Below are 17,230 nucleotides of genomic sequence, written 5' to 3' on the forward strand. Positions count from 1 at the left end.
TCTAAAAAAAATTTGCAGGGGAGCTCCTCTACACCATCCTATGTCAGTTGATGCCCATCTGTTTACACGTTACCACTCACTTTGGAACCACCAATTAAATCCACCAATCGCCACTGCCTGTCGGTGGCTGTGAAGGAGGAGCTGCGACGCAGGCGGAGCCCTGAGCAGTGCAGCTTCAGGAGCACGCGCAACGATTGGGTTGCAAATCCGGCCACCTCCCAGTGAACAGCCCGAATGTTTTAATGAATACTATGCTGCGTCCTGTCCTGGGAGCAATCAATTGTTGTCTAATTCTTCTAATAAGGCAGCTGACAATAAGAGTAAGATATGCCCAGTAGCAAACTGTTTGTCGGGTAGGAGACCCGAGACCCCAGCTCACTCCAGCTTGCTGTAATGGGTATACATTTACCACCATACTGCATTTTAGTGACTATACCATGAGACTGGGTACTTCTCCCCTGACCAAGGTAATATCTAGTCCACACTAAACCGCATGTGTAGAAGCAGCTTTTACGGTGATTATAAATACTCCCAATCTTGCAAAAAAGGAAGGAGATGAATAAGTTCAAAAAGTTATTGGCCGGAGCAAATAGTTTGGACAGATGGGAGACCTGGATTAAAAATCTCAATTGCACCAGTTCTTCTAATTATGCTGTAAATACACACTGTATTATAAAGCTTGACAGTGCTCACAATGCAATGTATTTTCCCTGGGAAGGCCAGCCTCCCAACCTCTCCATTAGAATGACTACAATCCTAGTCGCTGTCAATTACATACGATAGAAACGTAGAACCAGGAGACGTGGTTATATGTCAAGTATGCTAGTTCCATGGCTAAAACTGGACAAACTGGACCATGTACTATGGCAACAGGTGGGTATATGGAGGTATGTGTGGCAGATAATTACTGATATTTACCACTACTGTTTCAAAGAGTTTAAGGGCCTCATTACGAGTTTGGCGGTGCAGGAGCGGGACCCACTCTTGCGCTGCCAAACCCGTGTAGGAACCGCCGCTTGATCAGGAGTTTTCTTCTGGTCTGGCGGGCGGTTCTTTGGCGTTCCTAGGGAGGTGGCTATGAAATATGCACTGCAATGGGAACGCCAAAGGCAGTACCTGCACAGCATGGACTGCTACAGTCAATGCTGTGCAGGTACTGGGGTGCATGCAAACAGGGGGGCACATGTTATATCCCCATGTGCATCCACATGGGGTGAGGCACCAAGGGGCCCTTTAGGGCCCCCATTGTTTCCTCTCCGCCACAGTTTTAATGCGGGCTCACCGCCAAGAAAACCGCCGATGAGAGGAAAATCGTAATATGATTGGTGGGACTGCGGCAGTCCCGCCAAGCATATTACGACCTTAGGACTGCTGCATAACCCCCAGGAAATGGCGGTTCCATGGCCGGTGTGACGGTTGGGGTGGTCCCAGGGTGGCCCAACCGCCCTAGTTGTAGTAGGGCAGTCAGAGACTGCCACCATGAGATGGCGGTCCGTGGACCACCAGACTCATAATAAGGGCCTAAGCCTTTTTCATTCCATTTGGATGTCAGAGGTGTTCATATTCTAAACTTGTCTCTCAGTGTTAGCAAGAGCTAGCAGTATAGGCTTACTTCAGGCGGTGGTAAAGGGATTAAGGGATTAAAACTCAAATTGGGTATTAATGGTAATCAGACTCCCTAAATTCAAATCTTCAGCCGAATTATATCCTCAAAGATTTTCTGATTTAGAGGATGGGGATTTAGAATGGAACTCCAGGATGCACTTTTTCATAGACCCTGCACTCCCCAATAAACTTCTTCTGATGTCATCACTCGCGCAATGAGTAAGCACAAGCGCAAAATGCCCTTGGAAGTGATAATGGACAATGGCCACCATATTTTAGTGGTAGATAGTACCATGCATTTAGGCAAAAGTAGAGAGTGAGTAGTTCCTTTCTGTCTTAAGTTCTGTTGTGTGCTTTTAGGATAAAGACCTGAGTTTTTCACAGGTAAAACTCACCATAGTGAAAAGAAATAAAATAAACATATAAAATAAAATTTTCAGTTTCTCTTAGGCGAGCCAAAGGAAACACAGCATGCCTAGTGTTCATAAAAGAAGTTTATTATTAATCGAAAGAGGTCAGGAACCCCCAAGGGTGAATACATGAGTCAACAACATGCCCCTCACATCAGAGAGGAAAAGAGAGCACAAAAACACAAGCAGCATAAAAATCATGTAGACCAGGCACAGTCTTTTTAAGAGGGCGGGGTTCAAGTTTAGCAGCCTGTGATGCGGCCACAGAGGGTGATGCCCAGGATGTTCAGGATTCCGATGCCAGTGCAGCCGCTGCTGTCCACGAACAGGCTGGTGCCTTGAATAGAAGAGACAGCGGCCATTACAAACAGGACACTTGACTTCAGCATGATTTGACAGTACACTTTGAAAGGGTGTGGCTATCTGTTATTCCATTCGCCAATCCTACCATTTCATTTTGATTTAAGATGGTTGTCTGTGTAAGTGCTTCTTTTGTCATGTTTGAGACATTCGGTGATGTAACAACATCTTGTTTTTACTCGTATATCTGATAGAGGGCGCCACCTAACGAATTCATACATTTAACTCAGTGAAAACACAACACTGTGTATAGCCCATTGATGGGTCTTTACCAAGATTACACTCATGTAATGAGAAATTCACTCAGCTTAGTTTTAATGACATCGTGATAGGATTTGATAGCATAAAATATGTTTTCATTCTATAGTAATAGATATTGATGACATCACTAAATAAATTGAGATCATCCCAATAGATGTTGAAGATATCTCATTTGGGGTTGAGGACTCGCAATAGGCATGGATGACACCACATAAACGTTTCCATGGCATTCCACTAGGTTTGAGAACATTCCCATGACCTTGGGGACCTCAGAATATGGTTTAGGGATATCACCAAATGTTTTGAAGTCATCCCAATTGTTTTATATGGCCTAAAAATGGGGTTACTGTTACCACCATAGGTTTTCATAATCTGGATTTGACGGAGTATCCTGTCCACCAAGCTCTAAATAAGGTTGTTCATTTTTATATCATGTTTCCTACCAACCTTTTCCCGTTTTATGGTCCTGTGAATAACTGGTGTCACTCCTAAGCAATTTAATGACAAAAAAACGTTGCATTGGCCTTGCCGTGATTGAAGCTTGTTTACCTAAGATGACAGCCTGTGTCAGCATTGAGCATTTACCTAAATGAGCAATCTTGAGAGCTTTGCTATCTCACTTTGTTTCAGTGACATCCCACTAAAGTTTACAGACACCCGACTAGGATTTCAGCACATCTCAAGAGGTTTTCCGGGCATCAAGTAGCCTTTGAAAAATTCCAATAGACAACTCACAAAAACTTTGTAGACCGCAAACCAGTCGTAATAGTTTTGCAGACCTCACAGTAGCTAACTAATTTGTCATGATAGGTTTAGAGTATAACAGTATGACATATTTTGAAAATAAATGACTATTGCATAACGTGGTGATTTCTTTAACTATATCTCTTTTTCATTTGAAAATATTTATAACTAAAATGTGCTTTTATATTCTTTTAAAAATATTTAAAAGATAATAAAAAGACATTTTAGCTATACATATTTTCAAATAAAAAAGCGATATAGTTAAAGAAATCAATCTTTTAAATATTTTCAAATAATGCATAGTACAAAGATGTATGTATCTAAATGGACATAACATTTCAGTGCCTCGTGAATCTATTGCTCCTGAGTTTCTTTTATGTTGGCTGTGCACATTGGGTGTATTTTAGGATAGATGCAAATTAGGATAAATGGAAGAATTTATCCAGACCCTTCAATTAAAGGGGCCATGTATTGAATGAAGCCAGAATAGGTTTTACAACCCAGCCAGATGTCATCAAACAAAGGGGCATTGTGGATAATTGTTGGTATTTGCTGCTGATGTAAGATTGGATTAGATGTCACCCTTTATACTTTTCATTGGATGGCCCCTTCAAAACAAGAAAAGAAAGGAACTACAGGCTTTCCCTTACCTTGGATCTCCTGGGCGTAGTAGGTAGGCACGCCTTTGCACAGGGCCTCGACATGCTTCCCAAACTGAGCAACGTTCTTGATTTTGTTCTGGGTGACGGTGTAAGTCAGCTCTCGTGGGTGAGGAACACCAGCAGCAGGCTAAGAGGAGAGGGGAAACAAGTCCATTAATAAGAAGTACAAGAACTTTTCTGAATAGTTTGAAAAACACAATATGCTTCTGGAAGAGAACCATAGTGAAAAGACCCAGAGGTATATTTACAAGGGAATAGCGCTTTAGTGACGTTCTTGTTGCGCTATGCCTTTCTTCATATTTACAAAGCAGCGCTAAGCCACTTTATGTGGCCTAATGCTTCCTTGAAAATATGGCCCCTTTACACGCATCACTTTGCATGAAAGGGGCGTGCAATGTGTGTTGCCGTGAGCGTTCCACCGCACCATCTATTGCGTTTTGACGCTATTTACAGGATGTGTAAATCTGAGGCAGTGGCGAAATTTTCTATGTGTTGCTGCAATCTGCAGCACACACATAACAGAGCAAAACCCCATTAATGATTGTTTATGCGCTGAAATGGATCCCTTTCTGAACATAAACAATAAATAAATAATGACTATTTACTACTTCTCTGTATACTGCAGAATGCAGCACACATAGAAGTAACAAATCCCCATTATTGATTGTTTATGTGCAGGAAGCGAAAACTTCCTGCACATAAACAATCATTTCTTGCAACGCAGGCACCCTTGTATTATGGTGCAGGGGTACCTGCGTTGGCACTAGGCAGTTAATTGTAGCGCCAGCGCTAGAGAAAACATAGGGGTGCACCGTATTGTTATAAATAGGGTGCACCCCTGTGTTTTGGAAAGGTTAGAGCGCAGCGCTGGCAAATTTGGCACAGCTCCGCGCTTCGACATTTCCTTGTAATTGTGCCCCTTGGTTCAGTGTCGGTACCCTAGACTATGGATCAGTTTGAGACAAGGCAGTGTGAGAATGATGTGCTTGTGCTTAGCCTGAGAAGGGAGCACTGGTGGGCATTACATGATGCTCAGACTGGTGGACAGTGTGAAAAACTGGCATTGGTGAGCACTGGCAATACTACCACTCTGACATTTTCCCATGGGGCTACAGGCTCTATAGGAGCTCTGAGAGCAGCAGCCGGGCCCAGCCATGCCACACAGCCCTTATCTAGCAGTCGTACCCTACACTTTGGGGCTGATTTAAACTTTTTTGCCAGGGCTGGTTCTGATTTCCGGCCCAGGTGGGCAGGGCAGAATGTGAAGATTGGTGGGCACAGTGAGAAGCTGGCACTGATGGAAGCTCACATCGATGTGAAAGACGTAAGACACCCAAATGTATCCAATCCAACACTTGTAATAGCAGAACATCTTCAGTTTATCTTCTCCCCAACACATAGAGGCCTTTCAAATCAGGAAAAGCACCACAGAAGAGAACTCATATAAAGCAAGATCCTTCAATTTATTCTGAGGTATCATTGCCTTTTGGTGCACACTCTGTACGCCAATCTTAGGGCATTTGTCACTGGACAGGGCTTGCCATACAGGACGCCTCCTAAGCCCTGCCTCCAATCAGCAGGCTCCTGCAGCTACCAATACTGTGTACCTCCTACAGGAAGGTCTGAGCATGTCCCTTCTTCAAGGGTCCCACTGCCTCCTCTTTGCTCCCATCAGTACCTTCTTCTCGTGGGACACGGTTCCGAGTTGAGCCAGGCTTGGCACCACAGCTTTGTTCATCCTTGACACCACGCAGGCCCTCTTGTGGAAGAGTCTGGCTGCAAAAAGGCCCTTAAAAACACAGCAGGAAATAAGTTATAATGAGCCAAGACAGTTATCTCTCAAGCCACCCTGACCAGAAATCCTTACGTGTATGAAATGGCTCCTTAGAGTTCATTCAGTATTTACTCTGCTCCCTTCTGGCGTGTGTCCAGTACATTACAAAAGGTAGGCATACAGTCTGGTGTGTAAAATACTACGAGTAGCTGAGGTCAGTGTTTTCAAGAGTATGTACTTATAAATGCTTTGATTATGTGTACATAATTAGTAAAACTTTAATGTAGTGCTAATTCAACACTAATGACAATATAGATTACTATCTAATTTACGGTCTCACAAGGAGTTGGCAGGGTATATGCACGGGGCCCAGGATCTAGGATTCCGTCCAGTATCCTTGACCCTAAATCCAGCCATTGAAGTTATAGCACCAACATGGGGAATAACTGGGAGGTCCCAGGAACAGTAGGTGGAAATATCTATGTATCATGCTGGGACAATTCTGCTGACATTTATCACCTCCTATGAATACCTGGTTAATGTCATGGGGGAAGCTGGTGAGGATTGAGGAGGAGGTGGGTGGGGGGGGGGGGGGTGCTAGGCCTTGTCCGAGTGTGGCCTGTGTATGGGGGTTTTATCTACTTTCCCAACGATACTGAAGGGGCACCCATATGTCTTACTCGCAATTGGACCTTGGTGGTTCTTAATGTATTGTCCACCAAAGGGTGGAAGGCTTTGTCAGTCCTACCAATAGTAGGAGCATTGAACTGCTGGTGCATTAATATATTAGACAATGATTGCTGAACAGGTGGATCCCAATGTACAAGCTCCTTAAATTATAATGACCCTGCTCCATGAGTTATAAATATATACTTCATAGATAGTCATACGTTTTATATATTGTCATACATGCTTACATACCAATGGAATTGGCACATGTTCATCAATAGGTATTGAAGGATGATCGAAAAGAAATTGTTTTACAAAATGTCATGAAGTTTCTAAACTGAGGAACTTTGCAAAGTTTTGTACACAGGAAAAACAGTTGTGAAAAAAAATCCTACAGAAGAAAATCTTGTGAGACAATTTTTCCAAAAAAGGGGGGGGTTTGCCGATATTTTGAACAGCAGAAACGACTTTTGTACATACATTTTATAACAATCGAAGTTTTAAACCTCACAACGTTCAAAAAGTTTTCAAAGTTTAACAAAAATAGTTTATGATGTTTGTGAGAAAATCTGCACACAAGTCAGGTGAATTTGAAGTTTCTGAAAAAAGTTCCATTTCAAGGAAGTGAGGGCACTCAGTTGGTGCCAGGGTTTGCAGAAACCTCATGAACTCTTTTACAGAAATAGCCTTTTGGAAAAATGTATATGGTCCCTGGTTTTTCCTGGAAGGTTGTGGCCTATAAACAAGAGTGTGCTCTCAAAGAGTTAGACATAATGAATGGCTCCTTATGTGGATGGTGCTCCTTAACTGAATATGTGCAATAGTTCCTGAATGGATGTACGAGGCCAGATATACTCACTCTGTTGTAGTCCCAGACAGAGTTCCAGGAGTTCCACCCATTGTAGTTGTTAATGTTGGCGACGTTGTCATGGTTATCAATGTTCACTGTCTGGTGGGTATCCCCTCCGACATTTCCTTTGTTGGATATATTGATGTCCTGGTGGAAACACACATGAGAATCGTTGGTCTTAGCTCTATATTTATATCAACGATTGATAAAAAAGATATACACTCTAACCTATCAATACTGCAGAAGATCTTTTTTTTAAATGTGCGCAAAGAACAATTTTTCTAATAAAAATATGTCTAACTGGTGGAAATTCGTAAGTAAGTTACACCTAAATTTTGGTTAAGACACACCATCTCACAGAGCATTCTAATTGCCCTTTGTGTTCAGAAGCATGTTCTAAGCAAAAACATGTATGAATATTAGAGAGACATGAATGCCCAATTTCTAAGCATCATTTTTGGTCATTTTGGGCCAGATGTAGGTAAAATAGATTTACCGATTTTTAATTACCGAATTTTACCGATTCGGTAATTAAAAATCGGTAAATCTAAGGGGTGGATATGTAGGTATTTCCAGATGTGGAAATACCGAATCTGTAAATTCGGTATGTACCGATTCTGTAAATACTTTGAAGCCCATTGGAAACAATGGGAAATACCGATTCTGTATTTACAGAATCGGTAAATACCGAATTTTGCAAGGGTGCAGGGGGTGTCACTTTGACACCCTCTGGCACCCCACAAATAGGCATGTGCGCCATGTGGCACACAGATATGCCCCAAGGGCATGTCTGTCTGTCACATGGCTAGGTGTGCATGCACACATGTGCATGCACACCTGAATTCGGTATTTTACTACACAATAGGATTGTGTGGTAAAATACCGATTTTGTAGGACCTTTGGGACTCAGAAGAGTCCCACCTACATCTGAGATTTACCGAATCGGTAAAAATACCGATTCGGCATTTTACAGAATCGGTAAATTTACCTATTCGGTAAATTTATCGATTCTGTAAAATTGTGCCCCTACATGCCAATTCTTGAATACCGGTCGGTAACGGCCAAAAATACTGATTTTCGGCCGTTACCGACCGACCTACATCGGGCCCTTTGTCTTTATCTTGTCAATTATGTCAGAGTCTTCCGACCACCTAATGTTTGTGTCTTTATATCATCCAGCAATAGAGTGGCTTGGCCCTACTGGCCTTTGTGCTCAGCACTAACATTCTGGTAGGCAGAGTGGCGTCATTACATTGTACATTTTGGTACAAGGTGGAAATACAAGACGTGAAGCTGGTACCTTCCACCTGAAAAACTGTGCTGTGATATTAAATTGATACTTAATATCAGGGGTTTGCAAAAAACCTATGCTGGAGCTTTGTGTTCCTATTTTTATCATTGCGCTCTTTAGTCCATAAATGACGGTACCTCGCTTGGAATTTGCCTTCTGATTTTCCCTTAGTCACTGACAGATGGTAAAATAGAATGCAGAAATCAAAATGAGAAATGAGTGAAAAAACACAGTGGTGCATACTATGCTTAGCTTTTTTTATATGAAAGTTTAAATCAGTTGTAAAAACTGCACAATAGCGTGGCATGAATGCTACTTCCAGGGAGTAGCTGTTGCGCCTCCTTTTGCTCTGAAGTACAAATGCCATCCCTGGGGCTCTCCATTGTGCTAATGATGCTGACACCACACCATATTATTTAACACGGGAAAGAGCCTGATCACTGTAAACCCATATACACCGAAACCCCATGCAGGCAGATGCAGCTCGAAGCACATCATAAGTAGGGCTCCCAGTTTTATGGTATTTCTTTTTTTAACATTTCTGTATGTATTTATTTTTTGGCCATCTTATAGGTATTTATCCATATTTATTTTGCGTTTTGAGAACAACTGGAGTCGTAAAAAGGTATATTACCACATTTATTTAACTGAAAAACATGCAGTCATACTTTGCTGTCTGTTGCATTTTAGCAAGTTAAGCAGCCAAATATAGCGAAACATTACAACCACAGGCAAATATCAGCATTATAAAACACAAATATGTCAACAAAAGTCTGTATTTAGGGAAATCTGAACTTGTTTTTTTAACTTCTCATGCTATCTGCTCAGCGTGTCCTGGAAAGCACGAAAGACAGCATGGAGAGTCACACACAAGAAGCATCATTTTCTTTATTTTTCCGATTTTAAAAATTAATACAGACAGAAAACAATTTTTTCTGTCTGTATTAAACTGTAAGAATCAGTAAAAACGGAAATCTGGGCGCCTTAATCATATATATTTAATTCTTATAGCTCTCTTTGATTCAAAACATTTTAACGAAGTGCATATTGTTAATATTATAGAGAGAAAATTGATGCTAATTTGGGCAAGATGAAAGGAATGAAATGCTGGCCAATATTAAAACCTGAACATTCCACGTCAATGTTAGTTGTGCACGCTTGATCCAGTGAGCTATAATTCAGACACAGTAAGTGAAAATGTAAAAAAAAGACTTACATCATTAGCAAGTGACTGAGTTAGGAAGACTCCCAAAAGGGCAGCGGCCAGCACCTGAAATTGGATGTAGATAGCGGCAATGCCATCAGTAAACAGAACTGATCACTATGTATTACATCACACAAAACTCCAAAATGAAAGAAGCTAATTTACAATACAGTTGTAAAAAGAAATTCTAAGAACCTTTTATTGGGTGAATCAGTTTGCCACATTAGAAAAAAAATATCTTGCCCTGGAACATTCAAAGTCAGCAACATGCAACAAAAAAAAGGTCCTTTGAGGCGCTTTTATGAAATCGGAACATCATGATGTCAGGAGATTTGAAAACGGAGTAATATTGGCTTCTTAAACTAAGAGGGGTTACCCCATTAAGAACTGAACAGTATCAGTTGCTTAAATGAAAAATAAAAAGAATGAAATGACAAGTTCAAAGACTACACCTACCACACAGTGCTCTGTGACCTTATTGAAGGGACACCCCAGCGATACACTTGGTTTGTCTGAGAGGGACCCCATTCTTTATTGATGTCTCAAAAACGACTTAATTTCACACAAAGAAGTGTTCTATGTAGAAATTCCCAGGATATTTTGAAGTTCACGTTTGAGCAAACAAAATGTATTGAGCTCCCGACCCCTCCTTCCAAATTCCACTCCTTCCTCCTAATGTCAGAAATCATATACAGAGTGTTTTCGTTTATAAAATTCAGAAAACGTTACTTTTAATTTATGAAGAGTGGCCTATCAGTGTCTGCCTCCATGATGCGCAGCCGTGACCGATAAAACCTCCGTACCACTTTCAGCCAAAGGCAGCCATTTTCAAAGCAAGGCTTTTAAAATGTTAACAGGAAATGGATGGCAGAAAGGCTTGAGGTGTTTTTATCAAGATAGATTAGTACATTTGTAATTTGTTCATGGGGTCAACATAAACAAAACAGGCCTCTAAACTGTGCTGGGGGAGAACAGCAAACGCTTTAGTCTTTCACCCTATGTACCCGCCATGCAGCTGCTTTAGTAGTTTTTCCCTTTTGGCCCTCAGTAAGATCATGTTCAATTTATGAGTAGAGCCAAATCTGTGTCCTGGATTCCACAAGAGACAGTACACATTCTATAGAGTTCATCAGAGGGGATACAGGTGAAACACAGGGTCAACACAAAGCTTTGTTTGGCCACAAATCATTTTTACACAAACTTAAACCCTTAGGTGAAACCCTACTTCTATACCCCAACCAGCCAATGCCAATGTGTCAAGGAAGTCAGCTGCACATGCTTGAATGTAACCCCCAAATGAAGCGTTCATTGTTTTCCAGGGCCTAACCAAAGGGTCAATTACTAATTTGAGAGAAAAAAATGTAAGGTATAGTGACTGCACCGTGGCCTATGAACAATTCTAAACTGTAGAACCCCTCAGAGGTTAGCATAGGAAAGCAAGGACGCTTTACCAAACAAGCTAAACCTCATTACTAACAAGCAACGCCTGACCCCAAAGCTTGCTCTATTATCTTTTTTTCTCATTACATGAACACTAGACACCTAAAACTGCCTTTACGCCAGGCCTAAAGTGCACATATATATTTCAGAGCTGTTTGTCAGATAAAGATTGAAAACAGCACTTCCCATCAGTACATCAAGGTGCGTGTTCCAGAATACATTCAGTAATTCTCACTCAAGCTAAAAAAAAAATATTATTTGTACACAAAAACACATAAGTTGAAACTCATGTACCCAAACACCTTACATCCCTGGAAGCCCAATTAGCACATTCAGCTTAAATATTAAAAGTAAATGTTAACTGACATAATTGTGCAAATGTGCACGTAATATGTGATTTTGGAAAATATGCACAAATATACAAGTAATTGAAATTGAATACATTTGTACAAAAAGGTCTTGCATTATTCAAAGGAGGAGGCGAAAAGTCATACTTACAAGGGTCTTCATTGTGAGTCCTGAAGTGTGCAGCTAGACTGATCCCTGTCTGTAGCACCCCCTTTATATATGTGAGCTCTATTAGCAGGTGTGGCCAGCTGGGAGGCTGCCATTGTGCTGGAATTACTCCATATCAGAATTACATGCTACAGTAAGTAGATTAGTTTATCTCTTTCCAGCATTAAGCCAAATTAGTCATCTGGTTTCCTTCCAATAGATAATCACTGATTAAAAGTGCTCTGGATTTAGTCTTGAACAGTGAATCTCTAGCGATTGGTTCAATGAGATTGATCTGCGCCCTTTGACACAGAACCCTGTGTTTGAGGTTATAGTATGACAGGGCTGGCTGGTCTCTGAAGTACTCTAAATCCACAACAAAGAAGTGAGGAGAGATTTATTGTACTAAGTGCAACAAATATTCCAGTTTTCGTCTCTGCCAAAATATGGTCAATCTCTTTGATTGCTAATAGGTCATCCTTTAGGGGATGTTTGAGAATGAGAAATATTCAATAATGCGCAAGAGATGCACTGCTGTTGTAAGTAGGACTGCTCCTCCTTTTTCAGTACTTACAACAGCAGTGTCTCTGACACCTCTCTTTCACTTTAGTAAACATTGTGCAATATCAAAATCCCCTTCCAGATCACTTAATAGCAATCAAAGAATTGATTAGCAAGTTGACAAGGATGAAGGGCAGAGGTTTTGTTGCATTTAATATAATAGTTTAATTTATGATAATCCAGCACGTAAGTGTTAAGGTAAGTACATATATGTAAGTATAGATTTTCCCTAGATTTGCTATACTTAACTTCACATATATATGTATTTTGAAAATATATTTGTATTCAAGGTACGTAGATGTGGAGTTAAGAATAGTAAATGTATACCTTCCTATACATACATTCACAATATTTTAGTAGTCAATATTCTGTCTATGATATTTTTGTGGCACAATTTTTTCATCTCAGTATACTCACCTACTATTCCAACAGAAAAGGATGGGTTACAAGTCTTGCTTTTTCACCTGAATATCTTGATCTGAAACATCCTAATCTATATTTTCAGAGATGAGCGAGTGTCACCGGAGGGAAACAACCATTATAACGCGGTCATTACAACGCACTACCTTTACAACGCGGATGGTACAACGTGACTGCATTTTCATTGCATGCCATTACAACACAGACATAACAACGCATGTCAATACAACGCATGCCATTACAACTCATATCATTACAATGCATGCCATTACAATGCATTATAAGGTAAGTAATGGAGGGTTTTTTAGTTTTAGGGTGGGTATGGGGTTGGGGGTACATGGCAATAGGAATTTTTGCCCCTACACTATCCAGCACTTACCCTACTGTTGCACTCACTGGAGTGGGAATAGTAATTCTTACCCCTACACTATTCAACACTTGACCTACTGTTGCACTCACTGGAGTGGGAATAGTCATTTTTACTCTTACACTATCCAAAACTTACCTCACTGTTGCCCTAAAAATATTATGCGTTGTAATGGTATGCATTGTAACACTTACCTCACTGTTGCCCTAAAAGTATTATGCGTTGTAATGGTATGCGTTATAATGGAATGCGTTGTAAACATAGTTTCTAAAAAGGCATTGTAATGGCATGCGTTGTAAAATCATGCGTTGTAAAGGAAGCTACAATGTAAAACCCACATTGTAAAGACATGCATTGTAATTGTTTGCGTTGTAACATCATATATTCGTCACCTGATAAAGGAATTCATCTTTGAAGTAGACCAGTTGTTCAAGAAATACCACACATGCAGCCTCATAGGAAGTAAAAGAGGGGAGCTGATGTCAGCATAACCCATTAAGAATGTAAGCAATCCCACAGGGATTTTATAGCGGGGACGAAACCTCAAAAGCTGTTGAGAGGCAGGATGGAGACCAAGGGCCTGTTTATGATGTTTGTGGGGCGGCCACTGGCAGGCCGTCAGTGGTGGTCCCACTAACATCCAGAATAGCAGTCCGACCATCGCATTACATGAGATAGAGAACAATAAATCATAAAGATAAGGGGCAAACTAGTCAAGCACTTTGTCAATAATACAAAGGGTGATACCGGTGACTATCAGGATGAAGTAATCAATGGTATGAAATGTAGTTGAGAGATCTAGATTATAAGTCTACATAGAGGAAGTTAAGAGGGACTGAAGTAATGCAATTTGGCTACATAAGAGATAAAGAGAGGTCTGAATGGAGTGGAGAATATTGAAATAGGATTGCAGGGGATTTAATAGGCTGTGTGAGAGGAGGATGTTTCCAGATTTTGGGGAAGGAATGAGTTTGGGAAACCAGAAGTTAGTTAGACAAGGCCGATGGTAGTGGTGTGGGTTTTTGTAGGGGTAAGACCCCAGCCAACTTAAAGCATTGACAGTAGTTGCCTGAGCTGAGGGAGTTGTTGAATGGAGAGGTCAAGCAAGAATGAATTTGAGATGAGAGAGCAGAGTATTTGACAGACTGGAAACTGAGAAGGTAAGATAGTGTTCAAGAAAAGTTGGCAGATTTAATTTCAGACATCAATTGAAGGAATAGTTTGATTATGTGAATGTGAGGGGAAGGAAAAAGTTCAGAAAAGGGACGTGATGACGAGAGTAGTCCTGATTTTGCAATTTAAAGGTCAAGTAGGAGGCAAAGTTTGAGGCAAAGAAAGGAAACTCAGTGAGGGGTGTGCGAGGGGTTAGGAAAAGGAAGTTAAAGGTATGGTTACATTGTTCAATATGTGAGCATGGACAGGAGATAATGTTTAAAAAGTAGTCAGACTTAGCTGTGTTTGGTGCCACTGTGAGCTGCTTCAAGGGAAAATTTGTAGTCACCCAAATGCTCAGGATTTGGTTGGCACCATTTGCATAGGGGCACATGCATAGGGGCACATGCATTTCAGTTTTCAATGCTTGGATACTAGGAGTATTCAACTGTTGTGGGCAGGGTCAAACTGGATAAAGGTACATAAAGGATCATTTTAGGTTAATGGCACTCCCAGAGTGTAATTGAATTTGCTAAGAGAGGTGGATGGAAGCAATGTTTTGAGATTGTTGCTGTAGTTTGTTTTTGATCTCAATCGCTTTTGTAAACATGGGGGAGTGAGATGGTGAATGACGTGTATGACAGTATGTTCGCAAAGAGATGGATCAAACGTGAGTGGGGAGTGGGCTAGGGCAGTATTTCCCAAACATTTTAGAACCACGACTCAAAAATGTTCATGACCCACCTAGCTTTAATGGACATGAGGTGGCCGTTTTTTAATGTAACTAAAGCATTGTGTGGAGCGCATATTATTTGCAGACAATATATTTTCCATTGAAATGGCCACTAGAGTTGCACAGGCATAGAGTTTTACTGATAAAACAATATTACACACACATGAAAATGTGTGGACATTGAGCTTCAGTGAATATTTTGTTATTTGCAACTCACAAAGATAAAGTGTCTTTATTTGTTTTGATCCTAGTAAAATCTTTGTTTCCATCACACTTCAGAATTAAAAAGACTAGTACTTCATTTTTGCTTTGGGAACTGCTTAACATGTGCAGTTCATTTACAGATATTTACATTTTGTTGTGTGTTACAAAAAATGACACCCTATAACTTTCCTTTCACAGTTCATGTACTCCAGCAAGATTATCATATAATTCACTTTACTTTTCTTTCTCTGACAAAGTGAGAGATGTTTGTAATCACCAAATCCAATGTTAAACGGTATAAGCAACAATTTGTCTGAAGACATAGCCTGCATTTGAACTCTGTCATTGAAGCAGCAAATGTAACAAGATAAATACAGAGTTTAAAGGCATGTTTATTTATTGCTTGGATTACCAAAAAACGTCTGGTGACCCACCAGAGGTTTTCAACCCACACTTTGGGAAACACTGGCCTAGGATCTCAGACATGAGAATAAGGTCCTATGATTTACTGTTTGTGTGAGTACAGCTCGAGTTTGTGTTTATGAGTTTGTATTCTGAGATGATTTGGCCAAATAGGGTTGATTTAAACTGATATTACCAAGAATGCAAATTGTTCAATGATGGCGGCAAGGTCTTCAAAGGGCCTACTACTCTCTGCTTATTTGGGCTTTGTATTTTGTGTGAGAAAAATGTTCCTTTCAAGTATGAAAGGCTGCCGGTGTGACTGTACCTATAAAAGTTCTTGGCGATTGCTGTTAAGTGTAATGGAAGAAATGAGAGTCAAAATAGTTGAGATATAGAGAGTTTAGTTAAAATGGAACTAAGAAGGCGATGGGGGATGGCTTTAGAGTGTAGTGCTCCCATTCTTGTGTGTGTTAAGTGTTCACTAAGGGTGAGTAGCTAAGGTGAGTGATGGGAGGCTTGCTTAATCAGCAACATTACTCAAAATGAGTGGTGGATAAGGGATGTCTTGTGGAGTAGCTAATGCATGTGGAGGAAGTAGCAACTTGTCTTCCTTAGTGGCTTTCCAGCCTTACAAGTTTTTCAGAAAGTTAGATCTATGAAGTGAGAAGTAATCTAGGGGCATACTATCAAGGGGGTTTATCTCCGCTTTTTTGGCTTTAAAAGCCAAGAAAGCGGAGATAAAATTATCTCCCTATTACCTAGCTGTCGCTAACACCAGTTAGCGACAGCTAGTCGGAGATAGCGACCATCTTGGGTCCCACTTTGCATGTCAGTGATATTTATCACTAATGACATGCAAAGTGGGCGTGCCAAGATGTTAGCGACTGGAAACAGTCGCTAACATCGCTATCTCCTATTACCAACTTTTGGAGATATTCGCGCTAAGCGCGAATATCTCCAAAAGCTAACACCTGCCCTGAGCAGTTCTTAGCCATGTTTTCCAATGGGAGGTGGATAACATGGCTAAGAGCATCAGCTCGCTAATGCATGAATATCGCGGACTTTTCTGTGATATTCATGCATTGCGGCCGATTTTTATCGCATTTGCGATAAACCTTGGTAATACCAAGGTTTATCTGCGATAAAAATCGCCGCAGAGCGGAGATAATTTTTTCACGCTAACCAAGCAATAGCGATAATTATCGCTATTGCTTGGTAATATGCCCCCTAATTCTATGGAGTAAAAGTAGTAAGGAGTCGAGATGTTTATACCAAGGAACTGATCTTTATGGGGGGAAAGCCTGGATTTAAATGTCCCATGTAGCACTGATTTTAAGTCCTAGTTTAGGCCTGCAGGCTGATGAATCAATGCAGTAGGCCCACTTCAAACCCATAGAACTGCATTTATCAGAATAACAGGATAGCTGTTCAGTGTTGTATGTCAGGCATACAAAAAACAACTGTGCTTCATCAGTCTGCTTGTGCTGAAATGGCGATGTCTTGACCATAAGTCAGGTCTGAAGGCAGTTGGAAGCTCAACCTCCAACAAGAGACATTAGACCTGCTGGCCTCACAGAAAGCTCTCAAAAAAGGTGGAGATATTGGATAGAGCACAAGAAGGTT

The 17,230-nt window shown here is 40.8% G+C and overlaps 1 protein-coding gene across 1 annotated transcript; it reads right to left on the reverse strand.

Moving 5' to 3' along the window:
- Nucleotides 1–2,081: 2,081 nt before the first annotated feature.
- On the reverse strand, nt 2,082–11,831 carry LOC147679939 (gastrokine-1-like). Its single transcript, XM_086943504.1, has 6 exons — nt 11,769–11,831; nt 9,843–9,896; nt 7,345–7,482; nt 5,721–5,831; nt 4,031–4,169; nt 2,082–2,352 (listed from the first exon to the last, which is right to left on the reverse strand). Exons 1-6 carry the CDS (start codon nt 11,778–11,780, stop codon nt 2,258–2,260), a joined length of 549 nt encoding a protein of 182 aa, XP_086799630.1. The 5' UTR covers nt 11,781–11,831; the 3' UTR covers nt 2,082–2,257.
- Between the last annotated feature and the right edge of the window lie 5,399 nt (nt 11,832–17,230).

Source organism: Lissotriton vulgaris, chromosome 11 (assembly GCF_964263255.1).
Source record: "Lissotriton vulgaris chromosome 11, aLisVul1.2, whole genome shotgun sequence".
Lineage (NCBI taxonomy): Eukaryota > Metazoa > Chordata > Amphibia > Caudata > Salamandridae > Lissotriton > Lissotriton vulgaris.